Source organism: Martes martes (genome assembly GCF_963455335.1).
Source record: "Martes martes genome assembly, chromosome: 15".
In the NCBI taxonomy this organism is placed as follows: Eukaryota; Metazoa; Chordata; class Mammalia; order Carnivora; family Mustelidae; genus Martes; species Martes martes.
In genome coordinates this window covers 40,652,141-40,672,707 of record NC_137903.1, presented here as the reverse complement: position 1 = coordinate 40,672,707, position 20,567 = coordinate 40,652,141, and the positions used below count along the sequence as shown (strand labels likewise).

General features: G+C 37.6%; 1 protein-coding gene across 1 annotated transcript; it reads left to right on the top strand.

The window, feature by feature from the left end:
• The first annotated feature begins 376 nt into the window (after positions 1-376).
• Positions 377-15,386, top strand: CENPL (centromere protein L). The gene is made up of 5 exons (XM_080824656.1): positions 377-458; positions 4,634-4,810; positions 7,685-7,936; positions 11,799-12,341; positions 14,726-15,386. The coding sequence occupies exons 2-5, from the start codon at positions 4,637-4,639 to the stop codon at positions 14,795-14,797; spliced, it is 1,041 nt and encodes a 346-aa protein (XP_080680782.1). The 5' UTR covers positions 377-458; positions 4,634-4,636; the 3' UTR covers positions 14,798-15,386.
• The last annotated feature ends 5,181 nt before the right edge of the window (positions 15,387-20,567 follow it).

The window sequence follows — 20,567 nt, the reverse complement described above, 5'->3', positions numbered from 1 at the left end:
GGAAACTATTTTAAACTGAGGCGGTGGCTGAGCCCTGGGGTGCCGCTTCTCAAAGGCGGGATTTCAGAGCTAGCTGGGCCTCTGAAGGGCTCAAGGGGAGAGGGGCGAGTTGGGACCCGCTGTCCCTTAACTTTTCTCTTCTCTGGCAGAAGCCGACTCCGCAGGAGCGAGGGTCGCAGAGCTGGTGGCTGGATCAGCGGAAATGCCCCTCCTGGGGTGAAGTCGCCGGACGTCTGAGGAGACAGTTTGTTCCCTGGTGAACCCAGTTATTGTAGAGCGAGAGGGAATTTGAAGGGGCCAAGGATTCTTTCCGAACTCTGTCTCAGCTGCCGTTTTGGCGACTTTTTTTTTTTTTTTAAACTTCAAGGGGGTTTATTTTCTACCTAGTTTTGGAACCAGACTTGAAGAATGATTCGTGAAGCCGGAATGGGTGACAGCGTCCTCACGGCATCTTATTGGTAAGACCCTTTGTCTTTGTCCAGGACCGGCAGTACACTTTGTGTTTTGCCCTGCAGTGTGCTCGTTTTCTTTACAACACTTGTGTGTTTAGATGGCTGCACGCTGCGTGCTTGGCACTCGGATTTAGGTATTGGTGACAGTGTAAAAAGTGAATTAAGTCAGGGTCTACCACAAGAAAAACAACTAAGTTGTAACTGTGTGTTATGAACTACAAGTGCAAGAAGAGCTGATGATAACTCTGGATACCGGCCAGCTTCTGAGGACGTGAAACCTCCAGGATGGGTTGCATTTGGTCAGGCATATGGGAGGAGAGCAGCATTCTCAGTTGGCCGTAGGCTGAATAAAAAAGGGACCAGAGGCGAACATGACAGGCACGAAGGGGGGTAGTAGGGTAATGATGTCTCTAGAGCAGTGGGGTTTTTTTTTTTTTTAAAGATTGTATTTATTTATTTGACAGAGACCACAAGTAGGCAGAGAGGCAGGCAGAGAGAGGAAGGGAAGCAGGCTCCCCGCTGAGCAGAGAGCCCAACTCCGGGCTCCATCCCAGGACCCTGGGATCATGACCTGAGCCAAAGGCAGAGGCTTTAACCCACTGAGCCACCCAGGTGCCCCTAGGGCAGTGGTTCTTAACCTTTGCAAAAATTGTCTGTGGGACCTTTCTTCCTGCCCTTCCACCACCAAATACACATGCATACGACATTTTGCATACAACCTAGGGTTGTTGGATTTTGTCTATAGATCTTGAGCTGAGAACTCCTGGAGTAGAAAATGAACCTGAATAGTGCCAGATAATCAGATCACATAATGTAGTACCATGAAACTCAGGGAAGTTCTGTCTTCATCTGAAAGATAAGTGGGAATTGTTATGGGATCTCCAGCAAGGTAATGACAAGATAGAAGTAGGGTCTGTGGATCACTGGTTATGGACTGGGGTAAGGAGTTAAGACTGGGACACTAAAATAATGAGTCAAGATATATTTTGAACCTCTAACTTATTGGGCGGGCAAAATTGGCCATTACAGGGGCGCCTGGGTGGCTCAGGGGGTTAAGCCTCTGCCTTCAGCTCAGGTCATGATCTCAGGGTCCTGGAATCGAGCCTCGCATCGGGCTCTCTGCTCAGCGGGGAGCCTGCTTCCCCCTCTTTCTCTCTGCCTGCCTCTCTGCCTACTTGTGATCTCTCTCTCTGTCCAAAAAAAAAAAAAAAATTGCCCATTACGGAGTGCAGAGTGAGAGGGTAAAATAGACGTAAGTCATTTTCTGATCTTCCATGAGTGGACTGGGATATTTCACATTACCATAATATTAAATACTTAGGGGAAGGTTTTTCTCAAAACCTAATGTCTCAGTACTAATAGTCTTAATCTCACCTAGACAGATTTTTTAAATCTTTTTTTGGAATTCATAGCATTTTTCTTTTAAGGAGTCAAATTCAGCAGGACTTCTTTTGCCTTGAAATTGATCTCTATTGAAAGGCAATGTGAAAGAAAGAGATAAGAGCACCCTCTCTGGCATTATACTGTCTGGGTTCAAATCCTGGTTCTTGCCTTCTTTACCTGTATGACTTTGGCAAATTACTTAACTTCTTTGTCTTTTTGTCTGTCAGCTGGGAATATAATAAACCACCTTATGGGGTCTGAGGATTAAATGAGACAGTATTTGTTAGGGGCTTGGACAAGTACCTGGTACCTGATGAATACTCAATAAATGTTAGCCATTAATCCAAATAAAAATTTGAGAGAAGCATTCTGTGTAGATGGGACTGATTAAAATCCCCCCCCATTTTTTTGTTTGTTTGTTTGTTTGTTTAAAGACAGCACCAGTGAGGGGTAGGTGTAGGGGCAGAGGGAGAGGGATAGTGAGAGAATCTTTAGCAGGCTCCATGCCCAGTGCAGAGCCCGAAACAGGGCTCAATCTATGACCCTGAGATCATGACCTGAGCCGAAATCAGAAGGCAGACTCTTAACTGACTGAGCCACCCAGGTGCTCTAAAACTGCCTTTTATTTTATCTTATTTTATTTTATTGTTAAAGATTTTATTTATTTATTAGACAGAGATCACAAGTAGGCAGAGAGGCAGGCAGAGAGAGGAGGAAGCAGGCTCCCCGCTGAGCAGAGAGCCCGATGTGGGGCTCAAATCCAGAACTCTGGGATCATGACCTGAGCTGAAGGCAGAGGCTTTAACCCACTGAGCCACCCAGGCGCCCCTAAAACTGCCTTTTAAAGATGTAATTCAGTATGCATTTAAAGGTAGAATGCTTTAAAGTAGCTGTTATTTAAGTTGTGTGGTGTATGATGTTCCTTGTGTGTTATCTGAACATTTGAGAACTACATATTTAACCTGTGAAGTTTTGTGCAAGATACAGAGGGTGCCCTATTTTGACATAATGAAATTTAAATATAGTAATAAATACAAGTTTTCATTTTTTAAAAAGATTTTTATTTATTTGAGAGCATGCATGAGTGCACCCGGAGTCATGACCTGAGCCTAAGGCAGACTCAACCAACTGAGCCACCCAGGTGCCCCTACAAGTTTTCATTTGTGAAAAACTTTTATCAAAGGGTAACTGTGCCAATACTTGGGAGTAATTATTGTTATTTTTATTTATTGTAATTTTTAAATCATAATTTCTTTTAATGAAAGTTATAATTTCAGAGTTCTAGGAAATTCTTCTGTTCATTTAAACCGATACTTGTTAGGGGAGGTGGGCAGAGAGTGGATGGGTTAAGTGGGTGATGGGTATTAAGGAGGATACTTGCTCTGGGTGTTGTATATTAGTGATGAATCACCAAATTCTACTCCTGAAACTACTATTATACTGTATGTTAACTAACTGGAATTTAAAGAAAAACTTGAAACTACAAAACAAATAAAAAGACAATCCACAATACTTGTTAACAATTAAAGAACACTCAGCATTATATTAGGATAATTATACAAGAGACATAAAAAGCATGATTTCAGTCAAAGTATTTTTGTCTTGTTGGGAAGAGAAAAAATGCACACAAGGAAGTATATGAATGTGGGCCAAAATTAGTGGTATAGACAAGATGATCAAGGAGAGCTATGTGGGGTGGTATTTTATTAATCTCTAAACATTTTATGAAACTTATTGAGAGATTTTGTTAGGCTCACCTAGAGGGTTTTTGGGCTTTTAAAAAATATTTACCCCCGAGACCTCATTCTATACACACGCAGCCATGCCCCTATACACATTGCTTTCAGGAATGAGCTATTGATACAGACAGAAGTGTATAACATACACTTCTGGGGAAAAAAGATTAACAAAACCCTACTACCTGGAAAGAGATCAAATTCAAGCATGGTCCTAAAGAAGGTGGAATGGAAAAAAGACACTTCAGATAAGGAACATAATTGATAGGCAAAAACATGAAGACAAGAATATGTTTACGCCTAGGAGAAGTAGGATAAGGGCAAGCTGTATTATGAGAGATCTTAAATAGCAGAAAGTAGCATTTTTCTCATCACTGTAAAGTTTTTTGCACAGGCGACTAATGAGAAAAGTGTCATTACTGAAGAATGGATTACCCTTAGATATGGTCATAAGAACCTACAAGTAGCTTTGGGAATGGATGACAGAGACTGCTGAAGGAAAAACTCGAAAGAATCTGCTTAATGACTACATGTTCAAGAGCCACTTTAAATGAATTTTAACACAGAAAATTGACAGGAATTTGAAAATGGACCAGCTAATTTTGGGAGGAGAATGGGAGGGAGTTGAACATTCTGTGTTTGAGGCATTGGTAAGATATTCTTTTTTTTTTTTTTTAAGATTTTATTTATGTATTTGACAGAGAGAGACACAGCAAGAGAGGGAATACAAGCAGGGGGAGTGGGAGAGGGAGAAGCAGGCTTCCTGCCGAGCAGGGAGCCGGATATGGGGCTCGATCCCAGGACACTGGGATCATGACCTGAGCCAAAGGCAGAGGCTTAACCCACTGAGCCACCCAGGCGCCCCTGGTAAGATATTCTTAAAGATAGCCTATATCAATGAGAACTTGGTTAAAAAGTCAAAACTGGGGTGGAGGGGGGAGAGCAGGGAGTGGAAGGGAAAAAGAAAGAACTTTATAGCAAGGAGAAGAAGAATCAGTGAAGCTGTGAGCCTGAATTAACTTTTTAGTGTTCAGAATTCTGGTTTTATTTCTTTTTATGTAGATCATGGATTCTTATGATACACCAGGATCGACTCCTAGGCACAGTGCATCCTCAAGGCTTAAAGATTACTTTATAGGTGCCACCCCTTTGCAGAAACGATTAGAATCAGTCAGGAAGCAGACTTCGTTTATCCCAACGCCACCTCGAAGGAAAATTCCTCAGTGTTCACAATTACAGGTATGCCTTTTGTGTTCCTTCATGTTACTCAATAATTGAGAAAATTTGTGAGCAAAACGTTTTGACTTTTGTTACTTTCTTTTTTTTAAGATTTTTTTTATTTATTTGACAGACAAGTAGGCAGAGAGGCAGGCAGAGACAGAGAGAGGAGGAAGCAGGCTCCCTGCTGAGCAGAGAGCCCAATGCAGGGCTCGATACCAGGACCCTGGGATCATGACCTGAGCCGAAGGCAGAGGCTTTAACCCACTGAGCCACCCAGGCGCCCTGACTTTTGTTACTTTTTAATAGTATTTTTAGTATCTTCTTAATCTCTCAGGTAATAAAATGAGAAATAGCAAAAACAATTATTCACACTATCAATACCACCTCTGTAATGTCTTTTAACTTCCCTTAATCTTGAGCATTTCCACAGTATTTCTGTATTTTTTATGACATTGACATTTTGAAGAATGTAGTTTCCTCCCTTTTCCTTTTTTTTTTTTAAAGATTTTATTTATTTATTTGACAGACAGAGATCACAAGTAGGCAGAGAAGCAGGCAGAGAGAGAGGAGGAAGCAGGCTCCCTGCTGAGCAGAGAGCCAGATGCGGGGCTCGATCCCAGGACCTTAGGATCACGACCCGAGCCAAAGGCAGAGGCCCTAACCCACTGAGCCACCCAGGCGCCCCTCCCTTTTCCTTTTTAAATTGAGTATTCTTCGTTTTGTATTTGTCTGATGTTTCCACGTGGTTAGATTGAAGTCACATATTGGCTGGAATGCAGCGTAGAGGCTGTCATGTCCTTCTTGGGGAATAACATCTGGTAGCACAGAGGTGATGTCAGTTTTGATCATCCTGTCAAGGTGTTACTCAGTAGTTACTGTTTTATTCATCTCTGCATCTGATAAGCAGTCTGGGAGACACTTTAGGATAATGTAAATATTCTGTTCCTCTCTAAATTTCCCCTCATACTTAACATTCATCAATAATATTTGCCTGATTCTGTCTTTATCATTATGGTCACAATATGATTTTCCATCTCCCATTTGCTGCATATTTACCAACCAGCCTTTGGCATTCTATTGTAAACCCTTCTTATTTCTCCTCCACTTATTAATTTATCAGACTTAATTTTTGTTTTTCAAATTTTTCTAAATCATTACTTAATTATTTTGGTGTTTATATTGTATCCAATTTGTCTACAGCAACGTTCTCAGTTTTGATTATTCGTAAACAACTCTGAACATTTATAACATGAGTAATTTGTGATTTCACTGGAACATGAAATAAAACCCTAGTCAGTGTGGGTTTGGTGTGTGGTTTTGAGGAACATAGCAAGGAGTCTGGCTGATCAGTCACCCACATCCTCCCTGGAATCTTATTTTCTTGTCCATGTTGTGTGCCTCATATCTCTTGAGATATGGGAAAATTTTTGCTTCTTTCTGAAGTTTCTTAAATTACTAGTGCTGGTAATGAAAATGATGGTTCCTAACCATAAAATAGAAATTTATGTATAAAATAAAGATTGGAATATTCAATTCATTTCCTTATCACTGCAAAATAAGTAATTTCCCCATACCTTTTGATCATAACAAGAAAAAAGTTTATAGCTTTTTATACAAGTTTTATAAAAGTTTCCATGAACACTCTAGTCAGAAGATATATTTTTATCAAGTAGACAACTGTAATGAAAGTTCCAAAAGATAGTTGGAGCTGTAAGACTGTGTCAGAAAGTGTGGATTTTATAGAAATTTTCAATTCAGGATCAAAGTAGGAACCTGTTTGGGGATGTATGTGAAGACCCTCAGTAATGCCATAGGGCCAATAGAAAGGAAGTGTTTTTGTTTTTGATGGTACCCGTGGTTCTAATAGAGCATGGTAGAAATGCTCTGAAGTATCTTTTTATTTAATCTGCTGAATTTGACATTGTGTCATAGAGTGGATTTACTGCCGAACGTTTAAGACAATTACATAATTAAAACTAATCAAATTAAATGCTCCAGGAATAGTTACTATTTTCAAAATCTATAATTTTAAATTTCTAAAGGTGAAACGTAAATGTTCATCCAATGGATATTTATTGAGCAGGTGTTCTAGATGCTAGAGATATAATGCCTAGTAAAATAGGCAAAATCCCTGTTCTTATCATACTCATGCTCTAGTAAGGAATCAAACAATAAAAATCCAATAAACATATCATGTCATATAGTAATAAATGCTGTGGAAAAAAAAAAGCAGGGTAAGGAGGTAGAAAGTGTGCTTGCTTCAGCAGCACATATACTAAAATTGGAACAATAGGGGCGCCTGGGTGGCTCAGTGGGTTAAAGCCTCTGCCTTCAGCTCAGATCATGACCCCAGGGTCCTGGGATCGAGCCCCGCATCGGGCTCTCTGCTCAGCAGGGAGCCTGCTTCCTCGTCTCTCTCTGCCTGCCTCTCTGCCTGATTGTGATCTCTGTCTGTCAAATAAATAAATAAAATATTTTTAAAAAATTGGAATGATACAGAGAAGATTAGCATGGCCCCTGCACACGAATGACACAAAAATTCATGAAGCATTCCATATTAAAAAAAAAAAGCATCTGTAAAGTGACAAAATTGGAGTGAGACAAAATTAAATAGGGTGGCCTCTTGAGTGACATTGGACAGACCTGAGTGAAGGAAAGGAACATGCCATATGAACACATGTGGGAAGGATATTCCAAAGTGAAGATACAGCAAATGAAAAGGCTTGTTCAGGGATCTTCAGAGTCCTGCAAACTCTGTTTTGGCTGGAGTGTAAAGATTATGTACCCAGTAATGGATTGGTTTTAAATATTTAAAATACTGTGATTAAGAATTAGGAAATATTAGTAAATGAGAATTTAAACTTCTTTTGTCTTGATTTTTTTTTTCTGTAGGAAGATAATGATCCTCAAAAAGTTGCATTCCTTCTGCATAAACAATGGACTTTATATAGTTTAACTCCCCTGTATAAATTCTCCTATACTAACCTCAAAGAGTATTCTAGACTTCTGAGTGCATTTATTGCTGCTGAGAAGCAAAAAGGGCTTGCTGTGGAAGTGGGAGAAGACTTCAACATCAAAGTGACTTTCTCCACTCTCCTAGGAATGAAAGGAACACAAAGAGACCCTGAAGCCTTTCTCGTCCAGGTGTGTTATATAATCAATCTTTGCTTCCCAGGGGGAAAGAATCTGCACTGTCGTGGTTTAGAAATTGTGGTATTTTCTTACCGTTTAAAAAAAACCCTTAAGCTTGTGATTTATAACCCATCTTGTGTCTCGTTTGACCAAATTAGAGTAATTAGATATGGCCAACTTAAGTTTTTTTCCAGTTACATTATAGTCATGTTTATCATAAAATACACAAAAATACAAAGAAAATTGAAAACCACAGTTTAACATTTTGGTATACGTCTGTTTGACAGTAGATGATCTGAGTAAGCCTCTATTTATTAAAAAATTGAGTCAATACTTTTCAAAGTAGAAAGCATCAGGCCCAGATGGGTTCACTGATGAATTCTGCCAAACATTAAGGAAGGAATTATTTTAGTTCTTTACAGTCTCTTCAGAGAATAGAATGAGATTAACTCATTCTGTGAGGCCAGCGTTACCCAATACTAAAACTACATGAAGATTACTAAAACTATAGGTCACTATCTCTCATGAACATAGATATGTCTGTGTGACTATCTGGATCTATTAAAATTGGGATTATATTGCCCATGCTTTTGCATATGGCCTTTTTAAAAAAAATTAATAATAATATAATTACTCATGTCATTAAGAATACTACATTTTTGTAAGTAAACCTGCATAAATCTGGACTAAATTCCTAGAAGTGGAATTTTAGCAAAAAAATATGTATATGTATACACATATATAAGATATGTATATATGGATACATATATATAGATTATATATGTATACACATATATAATCTATCATCATATATTGTGATGTATCATGCCAAGTTACTCTTAGAAATATAATGTTCTGGGGCACCTGGGTGGCTCCCTGGGTTAAGCCTCTGTCTTTGGCTCAGGTCATGATCCCACGGTCCTGGGATTGAGCCCCGAGTTGGGCTCTCTGCTCAGCGGGGAGCCTGTTTCCCCCTCTCTCTCTGCCTGCCTCTCTGCCTACTTGTGATCTCTGTCTGTCAAATAAATAATAAATAAAATCTTAAAAAAAAAAAAAAGTAACATTCCTTCCCGTGTGTAGTATTTAAAAGTAATATGACTATCTTTGGATTGATTAAGATACTGGATTTATTATTCATGCTTGCTACTTCTGTTTCTTGAGTGAACTCATCTTAGTCATTATAAATTAAATTCTGAAATAGTCAAAAAGGCCTAATTTTGTTTATTTGTGTAGATCAGGGGTCAGCAAACTATGGCATACAGGCCAAATCTGACATGTTACTTGTTTTTTGTTTTTGTTGCTGTGTTTGTAAATAAGAACAGTGTTCCTCTCATTGTTTACATACTGTCTGCGGCTGCTTTTGTGCTCCAATAGCACGTTTGAGTATTTGCTACAGAAACAATATGTCTTGCAAAGCCTAAAATATTTACTATCTGACTTCTACAGAAAAAATTTGCTAACCCCTGGTGTAGGTCATGATATTGACAAGGATCTTCAAGATTCCTAGGATTAGGTTTAGCTGCATAAAACAGAAAGCCTAAATAACTGTGAATGAAATGTCTGTCTTGAGGTTTAATAGATAGAGCCTTATTTGTCTTACAAAAAAGTGGAGGTAAGGTGTTCAAAGCTGGCGTATGCTTTATGAATGAATAATCTAGGCTCCTTCTGCCTTCTCTCTCATCCTTGGTGCATGGCTTCTCTCCGTAAGGTTGCAGGTAGTCTGACTTGGCTCCTGAAACTCTAAATATTGTCTGCAAGTTCCAGGCAGGAAGTAGGAGGGCAAAGAGGGTGCCTGCCACTGAGAAAACCTTTAATGAGACTCTAAGACCCAACAACTTCTCTTTACATTCCAGTTGGAAGGCAGACTAGGAAATTTTTCTTTTTTAGTGGGTAATTTGCCACCTCATTAAAAGTACAGTTTTATTGTGGAAGGAAAAATAGGCACTGGGGGGGGTCCCTGGGTCTCTCAGTGGGTTAAAGCCTCTGCCTTCGGCTCAGGTCATGATCCCGGGGTCCTGGGATTGAGCCCTGCATCGGGCTCTCTGCTCAGCGGGGAGCCTGCTTCCCCCTCTCTCTCTCTGCCTGCCTGTCTGCCTCCTTGTGATCTCTCTCTGTCAAATAAATAAATTAAAAATCTTAAAAAAAAAATAAAATAGGTACCGGGTAGACAGTTAGCAGTCTTTGTCAAATGCCCAGAGAAGGGATGTGATTTATATGTCAACAGGCAAATATTCTTTCAGGAATAGACATGACCTTTTGAGCTCTTAGTAGAGTGACCTAATAGTGACCGAAGTAAATCTCATTTCTTCATAGTGTTACAGAACTTTTAGGTTATGAAAGTGGGATAGACCTATCTGGGCTTCAAGGCTTTTGAGTCTCTTAAATTCTCTTGAACAAGGAGAAATATGCTAAAAGTAGTTGTTAAAATGATTATCTCTAAAGGGATATGATACTGGGCTGTGATCTTCACTTTATCCTGGTCAGACTTTAAAACTATGAGTATCTGGAAGATACATTTGTCCTGTAGTTTAGAGATTTGAAGTTTGAAATGTTAGTCTGCTGGGAAACATAATCAAGATTCTGAAAAATCTGAATGGATTGGCACAATGGGTCAAATTGAAAGAGATTAAAATTTTAATAGGAGTAAATATACTGCCTCTCTGTATTAGGGGAGGTTTACTTTTTTTTTTTAAAGGTTTATTTACTTTAGAGAGCACACAGCAGGGGGAGGGGCAGAGGGAAAGGAAGAGAGTCTCAAGCAGACTCCCTGCTGAATACTGATGTGGGGCTCATTCTCAGGACCCTGAGATCATGACCTGAGCCGAAATCAAGATTTGGCTGCTTAACTGACTGAGCCACCCCGGTGCCCTAAGATTTACCTATTCATAGTAAAAATGAATAGGGATAATTTATATAAAGCTGTCAACTAAAAATTAGAACACTACTGAATCTAAGATTATATTAATAGTAGTAAAATCTAGGTTAAAGATGGTAACAGTCCTTTAATCAGATCTTTATGAAGTGGTTATATTCACTTATGAATGACTCCCGTGCTGAAGAATTTCAGAGTGACCAGGATAACGTGTATGTCATAGGAGGAATAGTTGAAGGAACTAGAGATGTTTAACTTGACCATACATATGATACAGATCATCAAATATTTGACTGTAGAAGAGAAATTAGATTTGATTTGTTCTACATGCACATAAGGAAGAAAACAGGACCTTCGGATGGAAACTGTGGGCCTAACAGATGAAAGAACATTTTTAAGTTGATAGAGCTGCCTTGGGAAATCCTGAATTCTTCCTTTACGGAAGAATTCAAGGACACTGGATTTGGTGACTTTTTATAGTCCCTTCCGAAGTTGAGATTTTGAAATTTTTTTTTTCAGGATAGTGTACTTGGTTACACTATATTGGCATTCCATATTTTGCATTTTGGCTGCACCAAGATCTTGCCATCCATATACCATGTCCTAATAAGAATATTAGGAGGAATGTCAATTAACTTGATAAAGCCTAATGATGATCAGGGAGATTATTTCGTTTGTGTTTTTTTGGCAAGCAGTACAACATATCTTCTTTTTTTTTTTTTTTAAGATTTTGTTTATTTATATGACAGACAGAGATCACAAGTAGGCGGAGAGGCAGGCAGAGAGAGAGGAGGAAGCAGGCTCCCGGCTGAGCACAGAGCCCGATGCGGGGCCCGATCCCAGGACCCTGGGATCATGACCCGAGCCGAAGGCAGAGGCTTAACCCACTGAGCCACCCAGGCGCCCCATATATCTTCTTATTTTTAAATGTACTAATTTTGAGAAGATGTAATTTGGAGTAAGTATACTTTTGAATTTAATGAACCTTTTTTTTCTTTGTAGATTCTGTCAAAATCTCAATTGCCATCTGAGAACCGAGAACATAAAGTGTTGTGGACTGGTTGGTTCTGCTGTATATTTGGAGACAGTCTTCTGGAGACTGTTTCAGAAGATTTCACCTGTGTACCCTTATTCCTTGCAAATGGAGCAGAGACAAATACAGCCATAGTAGGAACGTGGTTTCAGAAAACTTTCGACTGTTATTTCAGTCCCTTAGCAATCAATGCTTTTAATCTTTCCTGGATGGCTGCTATGTGGACTGCATGCAAAATGGACCAGTATATGGCTGCTACCGAATTTCTTTGGTCTGTACCCTGTAGCCCTCAAAGTCTGGACATTTCTTATGCCATACATCCAGAGGATGCAAAAGCTTTGTGGGACAGTGTCCACAAAACCCCTGGGGAAGTTACTCAGGAAGAAGTTGACTTATTTATGGACTGCCTTTATTCACATTTCCATAGGCATTTCAAAATTCATTTATCAGCCACAAGATTGGTCCGTGTTTCTACATCTGTAGCTTCCGCACATACTGATGGAAAAATAAAGGTTAGTTTGAACAAATCTAGTTAAGTAATTTTTCCTTATTGTTACATAGCTTTCAAAATGTATGCATTTGCTACATTGAAGAAACACATTTGAATACTAATTTGAGACAGTAGGATATTTTATGCTTTATAAATGATTTACTAGAAATTCTTCAGTCTCTAGATATAGCTTTATAATTGGAGAATACTATATGCTGTGAGCTATAGACTTTGGTAATAATAGGAATTATTCTGTAGTAATTTTGAAATATTAAAAATTGTTTTGTCAAACTTTGAAATAATTATCGGAGCAACAGAGGATTTTGTATGTGAGATCAGAAAATTATAGCCAGAAATACATAACTAAGATGTCATCTAGGCTTTTCTCTCCATAGGAAGGAAATAATTGACATTGTTTTACTCTCTATGAAATACTTACTAGAGGAAATATCAGAAATAAACTGAGAGTGGGCACCTAAATATAATAAAATATATTAATATATTTAAAATGTAGCCGTAGTAAACAGCGAATATTGAGCTTGTGACTGTGCTAGGAGTTTAATACACCTTAATTTTAATCTTTAGAGCAACCCTGTAGTAGGTGTTTTTATCCACATTTTATTTTTAAAACAAGGGAACAGGCCAAGTTAGGTGAAAGCGATACCAGCAGAATAGCTTAGTCAGAGGAGGAGTCAGTATTTGAATGCTTATCTCTTAGGTTCCAAAAAGCTCATACTCTATAAACACTGTATTAGTGTTTTTCTAATTGAAGGTCCTATTGCAGTAGTAAGTTGGAAAATAATTTTGATGGGAAGAGATCAGCTTTAAAAAACAAAAGAAAGGGACGCCTGGGTGGCTCAGTTGGTTAAGCAGCTGCCTTCGGCTCAGGTCATGATCCCAGCATCCTGGGATCGAGTCCCACATCGGGCTCCTTGCTCAGCAGGGAGCCTGTTTCTCCCTCTGCCTCCATCTGCCAGTGCTCGCTCACGCTCTCTCTCTGACAAATAAATAAATTAAAAAAAAAAATCTTAAAAAAATAAAAATAAAAAACAAAAGAAAGAAATGTAATAGAAAATATAAAAATGACTGTATCATATGTGGTAAGGGTATATACATTTCCTTGTACTGGGTCATGACTTTAAATTTATTTCTTTGGTTTTCAGTGAAACATTTGAAAGATTATACCATACCTTGTTTAATTTGATATTATAAAAGGAAAAAAATTCCATTTTAGCACCTCAGAATTCAGTGTTCATGAAGTCCTTGTGTATTTAAGATTTTGTGGTCATATGCCCACACTCTATTAGTAAACTGCATTTAAAAACTGCTTCGTACAATGTGTTATTATGAATATAAAGGTGGTTCTTAAACACATTGATTTTATCTGGTCTATACTACATCTAAAAGCCTCTTTTTTTTTTTTTTTTTTTAATTTTATTTATTTTAGAGATAGAGCAAGTGAGTGGGAGGGGAGAGCAGAGGGAGAGGGATAAGCAGACTCCATGCTGAGTGTGGAGCCCAGTTCAGGTCTTGATGCCAGGCTCAATCCCACAACCCTGAGATCATGACTTGAGCCAAAATCAAGTCAGATGCTTACCCTACTGAGCCACCCAGGCACCCCACTAAGAACCTCTCTTAATGATTTAAGATGGTGACTGGCTCCTGCCTTCATATAATGCCATGGTGATAGCTAACATTTAAACATTTTTTTTGATAGTGAACTTTTATTAATCAGTAATGGTGCCAGGCATTACAAAGCATTTTGTATATACCATCTCATTCAGTTTTTCACAACAACCTATTGAGATAGGTTGTGAAGAGGAAACTAGCACAGAGGATAAGTAGGTTCCCCAAGATCAAATGGCTAATAAGTGGAGTTTGAATTTGAACCCAGTCATCTGAGCTTATGCCTTTAACTGCAACAGTGTACTGCCACTCAAAAGTTTGAAATTAGTCTATTAACCAGGTTTCTGCTATCTGCTTAGTTTCTACAAGGTACTTTTGGGATCATATATCCCTTTGAAAAGAAGGAAGGTATGGAACCTCTTTGTAGAAAATGTACATACTTATTTTGCATAGAAATCCAAGGGGTTCAGGGATACCCCCTTCCTCTCCTTACTCCTTATATACATAGTTAGCCCATCTGTGGAAATCAGAAAAAATTAAGAATTTTATTTATTTCTAAGCACCACTAATAGTTGTGTATTTATTAAAGTTACTAGTCTTCATTAAATAGAACAAAATTTATTTGACTTAGAGCAGCAGTGGTTTGGGTTCATCTTAGCTTCCAGATGTGGAATTTAAAATAAGCCTGAAATATTTATCAAATATCAAACTGCTTTGTTATCATAATTCTGATTTTAACTATCTGTTTTTTTGTGTGTGTGTGTGTTTTTTTTTTTTCAGATTCTGTGTCATAAATACCTTATTGGAGTCTTGGCATATTTGACAGAACTGGCAATTTTTCAAATTGATTGAAGTCTTGTGGGGACTATAAATGATGGATTATATGCTTTTTTTCTCACTGATTATTTGCCTAATTGCTATGCTGAGAGGCCCCGCAGGAGAAATAAGCATCTGTCTCTGCATCTGTTTTCCTCTCAGTGCCTTTGGAATTGCCCAGATGGAATGGAATTCAAGAAGGATCTAGAAGAAAAAAGAAGGTGGTAGTGAATGAATCACAGCCAGGTGCTTCATAATAGTCATGATGATCTGGGATGCCAGTGTCTAGAAAATGCTGAGTTGTTATTTTCTTGGACCATCTTTCTAAAAAATATGTAATGTTTATTACATCAAATTTTTAGGATTCAAATAAGGTATCTCTAATATTATTTCTGATTTGGATCTTTAAAACCATCAGTTACTTTTAAGCATTTTAGAGTTGGATCAAGAGAGAATTTCTGTCTTCTAAAGACATTTTCCTAGTATCATTTCATTGTAGAGAGCTGGCAGTTAAAATCTCCAAAGGAAACTGGAGATTAACATACACTTTTTAAAACCACTAATATGCTTCTGTTTTTAATACTGTTCAATTCTTATTGCAATGTTGAATTAAATATTTACTTTTAAAATGAAGCAGTGTGTTTATCAGTGTCTTGATGACAGATCTTTAATGTCTCAAGAACTAGAATTGTAGTCTTTTTCTCTAGCACAAATGTTACAAGCCAACAATCATGTGGAATCAGAGGCAACCATGAGTCTCTTGAGGGCGGAAATTATCTTAACTTTCATGTCCCTAATCTTGCTTTAGCACAGTACTTAGTAAATATCTGCAGGTTAAGTGAATGCATTTGAACCAACTCTTCCATTTTATAGATGCAAACTATGAGTTCGAGCAACCTGGGAGACTTGCCCAACTTGCTATATCTATGTCTCTAAATTTTAATTCACTGATTTTGTTTTACTTTGCAAATGATGTTTTTTAAAAATTTGTTTGAAAGAAAATAACTTTAATAGGCTGTCATTCTAAAAACAAAGGTTAACTTCTGGATTGGGTATTATTTCACATATACTATGAATAGCAGGGGTTAGTGGGAAAAGCATGGGCTTTGGAGTCAGACAGTCATTTTCGTTTAACTAATATTAAGCTCCTGTGTTGTATTGAGCAACAGGGGTATAGCAATGAAGACAGAAAAGATCCCTGTCATGTGGAAATTATACTCTAGTGGAGGAAGGTAAAAATTATTTCAGTTGAGATAAATGTTATAAAGAAAATAAGGCAGTACATTACGGAAAGGGGTGACTTTTTATACTGTTGCCCAAGGTCTCTCTGAGGAAGTGACATTTGAGCTGAGTCCTGAGTGGTGAGAGGCAACCAGCTGTTGGAAGGTGTGTGGAAGAATGTGCTAGGCAGGTGAAATGGCCAGAGCACAGGCCTTGAGATGGCTAAGAACTTGGCTCTTTTGAGGAACAAAGGAAGTCTGTGTGTGTCTTGAGCAGAGTAAGGGTGGAGTAGTAGTAGATGAAAGTAAAGAAATTGTGCAACAGAGACTTATTCCACTGACTGTGTCTCCCGATTTTTGACTTGGCATGTGGCAGATAGAATAAAGATGACCTTTTCCGGCCTTGCTCAGAGTTAGGTGTAGTCATATGACTAAAGTTCCGATCCATGGTCTGTAAATGGAAGGATCATGTAGAGCCTCGAGGAAATCTTCCTTAAAAAACAGTGGGGATGTACTCTTTGCCTTTTAATTATTCTTCCATCTTTTCTGCTTGGAACACCTATAATGACTAGAATTCTAGCCATTCTTTGTGGTCACGGGGATGCAGGTTAGATCATAGGGATGGTGGAGCATGGTCTGAAAAGAGTTTGTGCTTCAGGGACTTCTTAAAGCTGAACCCCATTGCCACCCCTGGGTAGTCTTCCTCTAGACTTATGTGTCGGGGAAGTAAACTTTTTTTTCCTAAGAGAGGGAGGGTTGTAGGGGCAGGGGGGTAGAGAGAGTGAGTCTTAAGCAGTCTCCACCTCCAGCACGGAGCCCGACACAGGACTTGATCTCACAACCCTGAGACCATGATGTGAGCTGAAAGCAAGGTTCTGTGCTTTTCTGACAGCCATCCACTGCCCCAGGGAAGTAAACCTTTATCTTGTATAAGCAGTTGCTATTTTGGGTCTCTTGCTCAGAGCCAAACCTAATCCTGATAGAAAGAGGCAGTATCTACATCATCTAAGTTTTCGTAGATACTGTGAAGAAATTGGATTTTATTCTAAATGCAATGGGAAACCATTGAAGTTTTAAGCAGGAGAGTAATATTATCTAACATATGTTTTATAAGATATGAGGGAGAATGAGTTATAGGTGGACAAGAGTAAAAGGAAAAACAGTTAAAAGATTGTTTGAAATGGTACAACTGCTACGGAGAAATTAATATCTAGCAAAATTATGTGGGATTTACCCTTTAACCAGCACTCCCACTTCTAGCATTCTATCCCCAAAACTCACTGGCAAAACAAATGAAGCCTGTACAAGGCTATCTGTTGCGATAGTATTTGTAATAGCAAGACTGAAAAAAATCCAAATGCCTATCAAAGGGGGATTGTTTGAATAAATTATGGTGTAGCTGCACAGTGAATTACCACTATCTGACTGTAAAAAGGTTTGAGGAAGATAATCTAATACTGCCATGGAGTGATCTTGATCTCTAAGAGGCATTGTTGGAAGAGTATGCAGGCAGTGTATAAACAGTATGCTCTCTTTTATAGAAGAAATGGGTAAAATATGAGTTTGTGTGTATTTCCTTTATGTTTCCAAAAAACAATGGAAGGATAAACCAAAAACAAATAAAAATGTTACTAATTAGGGGGAAGGAAGAAACTGGGTAAAGGAACAGGAAGGAAAGTTAAAACTTATTTGATTGTTCCTTGTTTATAGTTTAGAACCATATAAGTGTTTTATATAATTAGAAACAAAATCGGATGAAAAAGAAAAGGTAATCCTTAAAAACTGAAAATAAATAAACCTAACTATATTTAATTCATGTCATAATCACCAAAGAATTATTTTTAGTATCTTTAAATCCTAGTATTTTGACTTTATATTGTCAGCTATATCTTAGGAAAAGAAGAGCAGCAAAGGAATTTAAGTTGTACTCAGTTATCTTGTTACTAATAATATTGGTATTCTTTTATCATTGTAATAAGATAAAACATAACAATGTTATGAACCAAGATTTTGAGCATAAAAGATACACAATTATAAAGTAAAGTAAGCTAAGTAGAAACTCTGTAATGTTAAATTTGAATTGGAAATACCAGAGTGAACTCATTTATTTTCAAAATGTAAAAGTTTTAAATTTTGATGAAGTCCAGCTTATCATTATTTTATTTCTTATGCCTTTGGTGTTGTAGCTAAGAAATCATTGCTTAATCTGAGGTTCCAAAGGGTTACTCTTGTGTTTTTCTAAGGATCTTAAAATTTTAGCTTTAAATTTAGGTCTGTAATCTGGAATTTTGAGATTTTATGTATGGGGTGAGGTAAGCATTCAGATTCATCATTTTGCATATTCATTCATTCTTATCATTCATTTGTTCTAGTACCATTTATTAAAAAGACTTGTTTTCCCATGTCACCTCTGTCACCTTTCTTAAAAATCATTTGGCCATAGATGCTTATTTCTGGACTCTCAACTCTGTTTCATTGATGTCAGTTCTTATGCCAGTACCACACTGTCTTGATTAGTGTAGCTTTGTAGTACGTTTTGAAATCAGGGAGTATGAGTCTTCCAGCTTTTCCTTTTTTTTAAAAAAAAGATTGTTTTGGTTATTCTGGGTCTTTGGCATTTCCAAAGAATTTTAGGATCAGCTGGTCAATTTTGAAACAAAGTTAGCTGGGATTTTGATAGTGGTTGTGTTCAATCTATAGATAAGTTTGGGGAGTACTGCTGTCATAATGGTATTAAGGCTAATATTTAGTCTATGAGCATGGGATATTTTCCCATTTATTTCAAGACTTCCTTCAGCAGCATTTTATAGTTTTCAGCATACAAGTATTGCACTTTTTTTGTTAAATTTATTCCTAAGTATTTATTTCATGCTATTGAGAATGGCAAAAAAATTTTTTTCAAAATAAGTGAAAATTATTTTGGATAGGTCAGTAGCCAGGGAGTTTCAAAGTAGAGCTCCATGTCCATCCTTACTCGATAATGACAGTAAGATAATTTTATGTGTTTTCTGTTTTTGAAGAGAACACCTTTTAAAAATATGCTTACACTTTTACACATTTGGAATTGCTTCCTTAATTTCATTTTTGGATTGTCGTGAGTATATATTGCTCTTCTATCCTGTGATCTTGCTGAACTTGTTTATTCTAGTAATTTTTTCAGTGAATTCCTTAGGATTTTCTGTATGCAAGACTAAATGTCATTTGTGAATAAAAAGTTTTAGATAATTTCAATCTGGATGCCTTTTATTTCTTTTCCTTGCCGAACTGCCTTGGCTAGAATTTCCACCACAATGGCAGATAGAAGTGGTGAGAATGTAGTTTTATATTGTTCCTGATCTTAGTGTATATTTCACTGTTAAATATGATGTTAGCTGTAGGTTTCTCATACATGCCCTTTATCAGGTTAAAGCAGTTCTCTTCCTAATTTGTTGATGGTTTTTATTATGCATCCGTGTTGGATCTTATCAAATTATTTTCCTGCACTATTGAGGTAATTCATTTTTTTTTTTACTTAAAGCTACACATTTCACTTCCAGTTTCCAGTTCCTCATAGGAGGATAGTCACTGTGTCCTAACAAATAAAAAGTTGAAGAGATGGAAAAATCAACAACTCTTCTTGGATCCATAAGGGGAGGACATAGGGTAAAGTGCTGTCCCCTACATTGGAGAGTAGTATAAAGAACAATGAATGGATTTGGAATTGGGATGTGGATATGAGGTTCAGTTTCTAACATGTCCTTCTAAACTTTCTAGGCTTCAATTTACTAATTTATAAAATGAAGTGGACTGCCAACCCAACCCAATTCTGAGCTCACTTCAGTTGTGGAAATCACTAGGCAAATGTTCTTTTACAGCAGTGACACTATATAATAGGTACATTTTCTCAATAATAAAACTGGACCAACTTTCAGTGGAGGAAAAAAATAACCCTTTAGGCTCCAGTGAACACTTTGGTCAGTATTGTAGTTCCTGGGTCTCTATTGAGCCACTGCCATGTGAATTGCTCCTATAAAATACATGCAATAGTAGAATCTTGGGAAGTAAGTGGGTTTTATCTTGAAGACTGACTTAATGATGCAGCACTCTAAGGATCTCATGAAGTGCTTGTATTTTTTTTATGTTACATACCAGATTTACTTGAAGTCTGTTAGTACATTTAATTCTAGGCCATGTTTCAAGTGGGGGTGGAGTGGCAGTGTGGTACAGAAAGAGAAATGGAGTGGGAGTTGGGGGAGCTGATTTTTAATGTTGGTCCTATCACTGACTATATTTACTCTTAGGAAGGACATCTTTGGTTTTCAGGCTTAGAGCAGAGAAATAGATGGGTTTGGACCAGATGATTGTTAAGAGTCCTTCTAGCTCAAAATTGTATGGTTCTAAGTCTACATTAGAAAATAAGTTTAGAGGTTAGGTTATATAATACTGTTATATAAAATATGTAAGTTCATAATTCCAGCTGGTAGTCCCTTTATTCCTTCAGGTTGAAAGTACCTGCAACTTTACATAAAGGACACATAAATGGTATAGAAACTAAACAGCAAAGACACAAACACCAAAAAACATCAGCCCCCAATTTTTTTATGGTA

Coding starts and splice junctions, on each gene's coding strand:
- CENPL (XM_080824656.1), top strand. CDS start 4,637: ATGGATTCTTATGATACACCAGGATCGACTCCTAGGCACAGTGCATCC. Junction 7,937..11,798: donor CTGAAGCCTTTCTCGTCCAG/GTGTGTTATATA, acceptor TTTTCTTTGTAG/ATTCTGTCAAAATCTCAATT. Junction 12,342..14,725: donor ATACTGATGGAAAAATAAAG/GTTAGTTTGAAC, acceptor TTTTTTTTTCAG/ATTCTGTGTCATAAATACCT.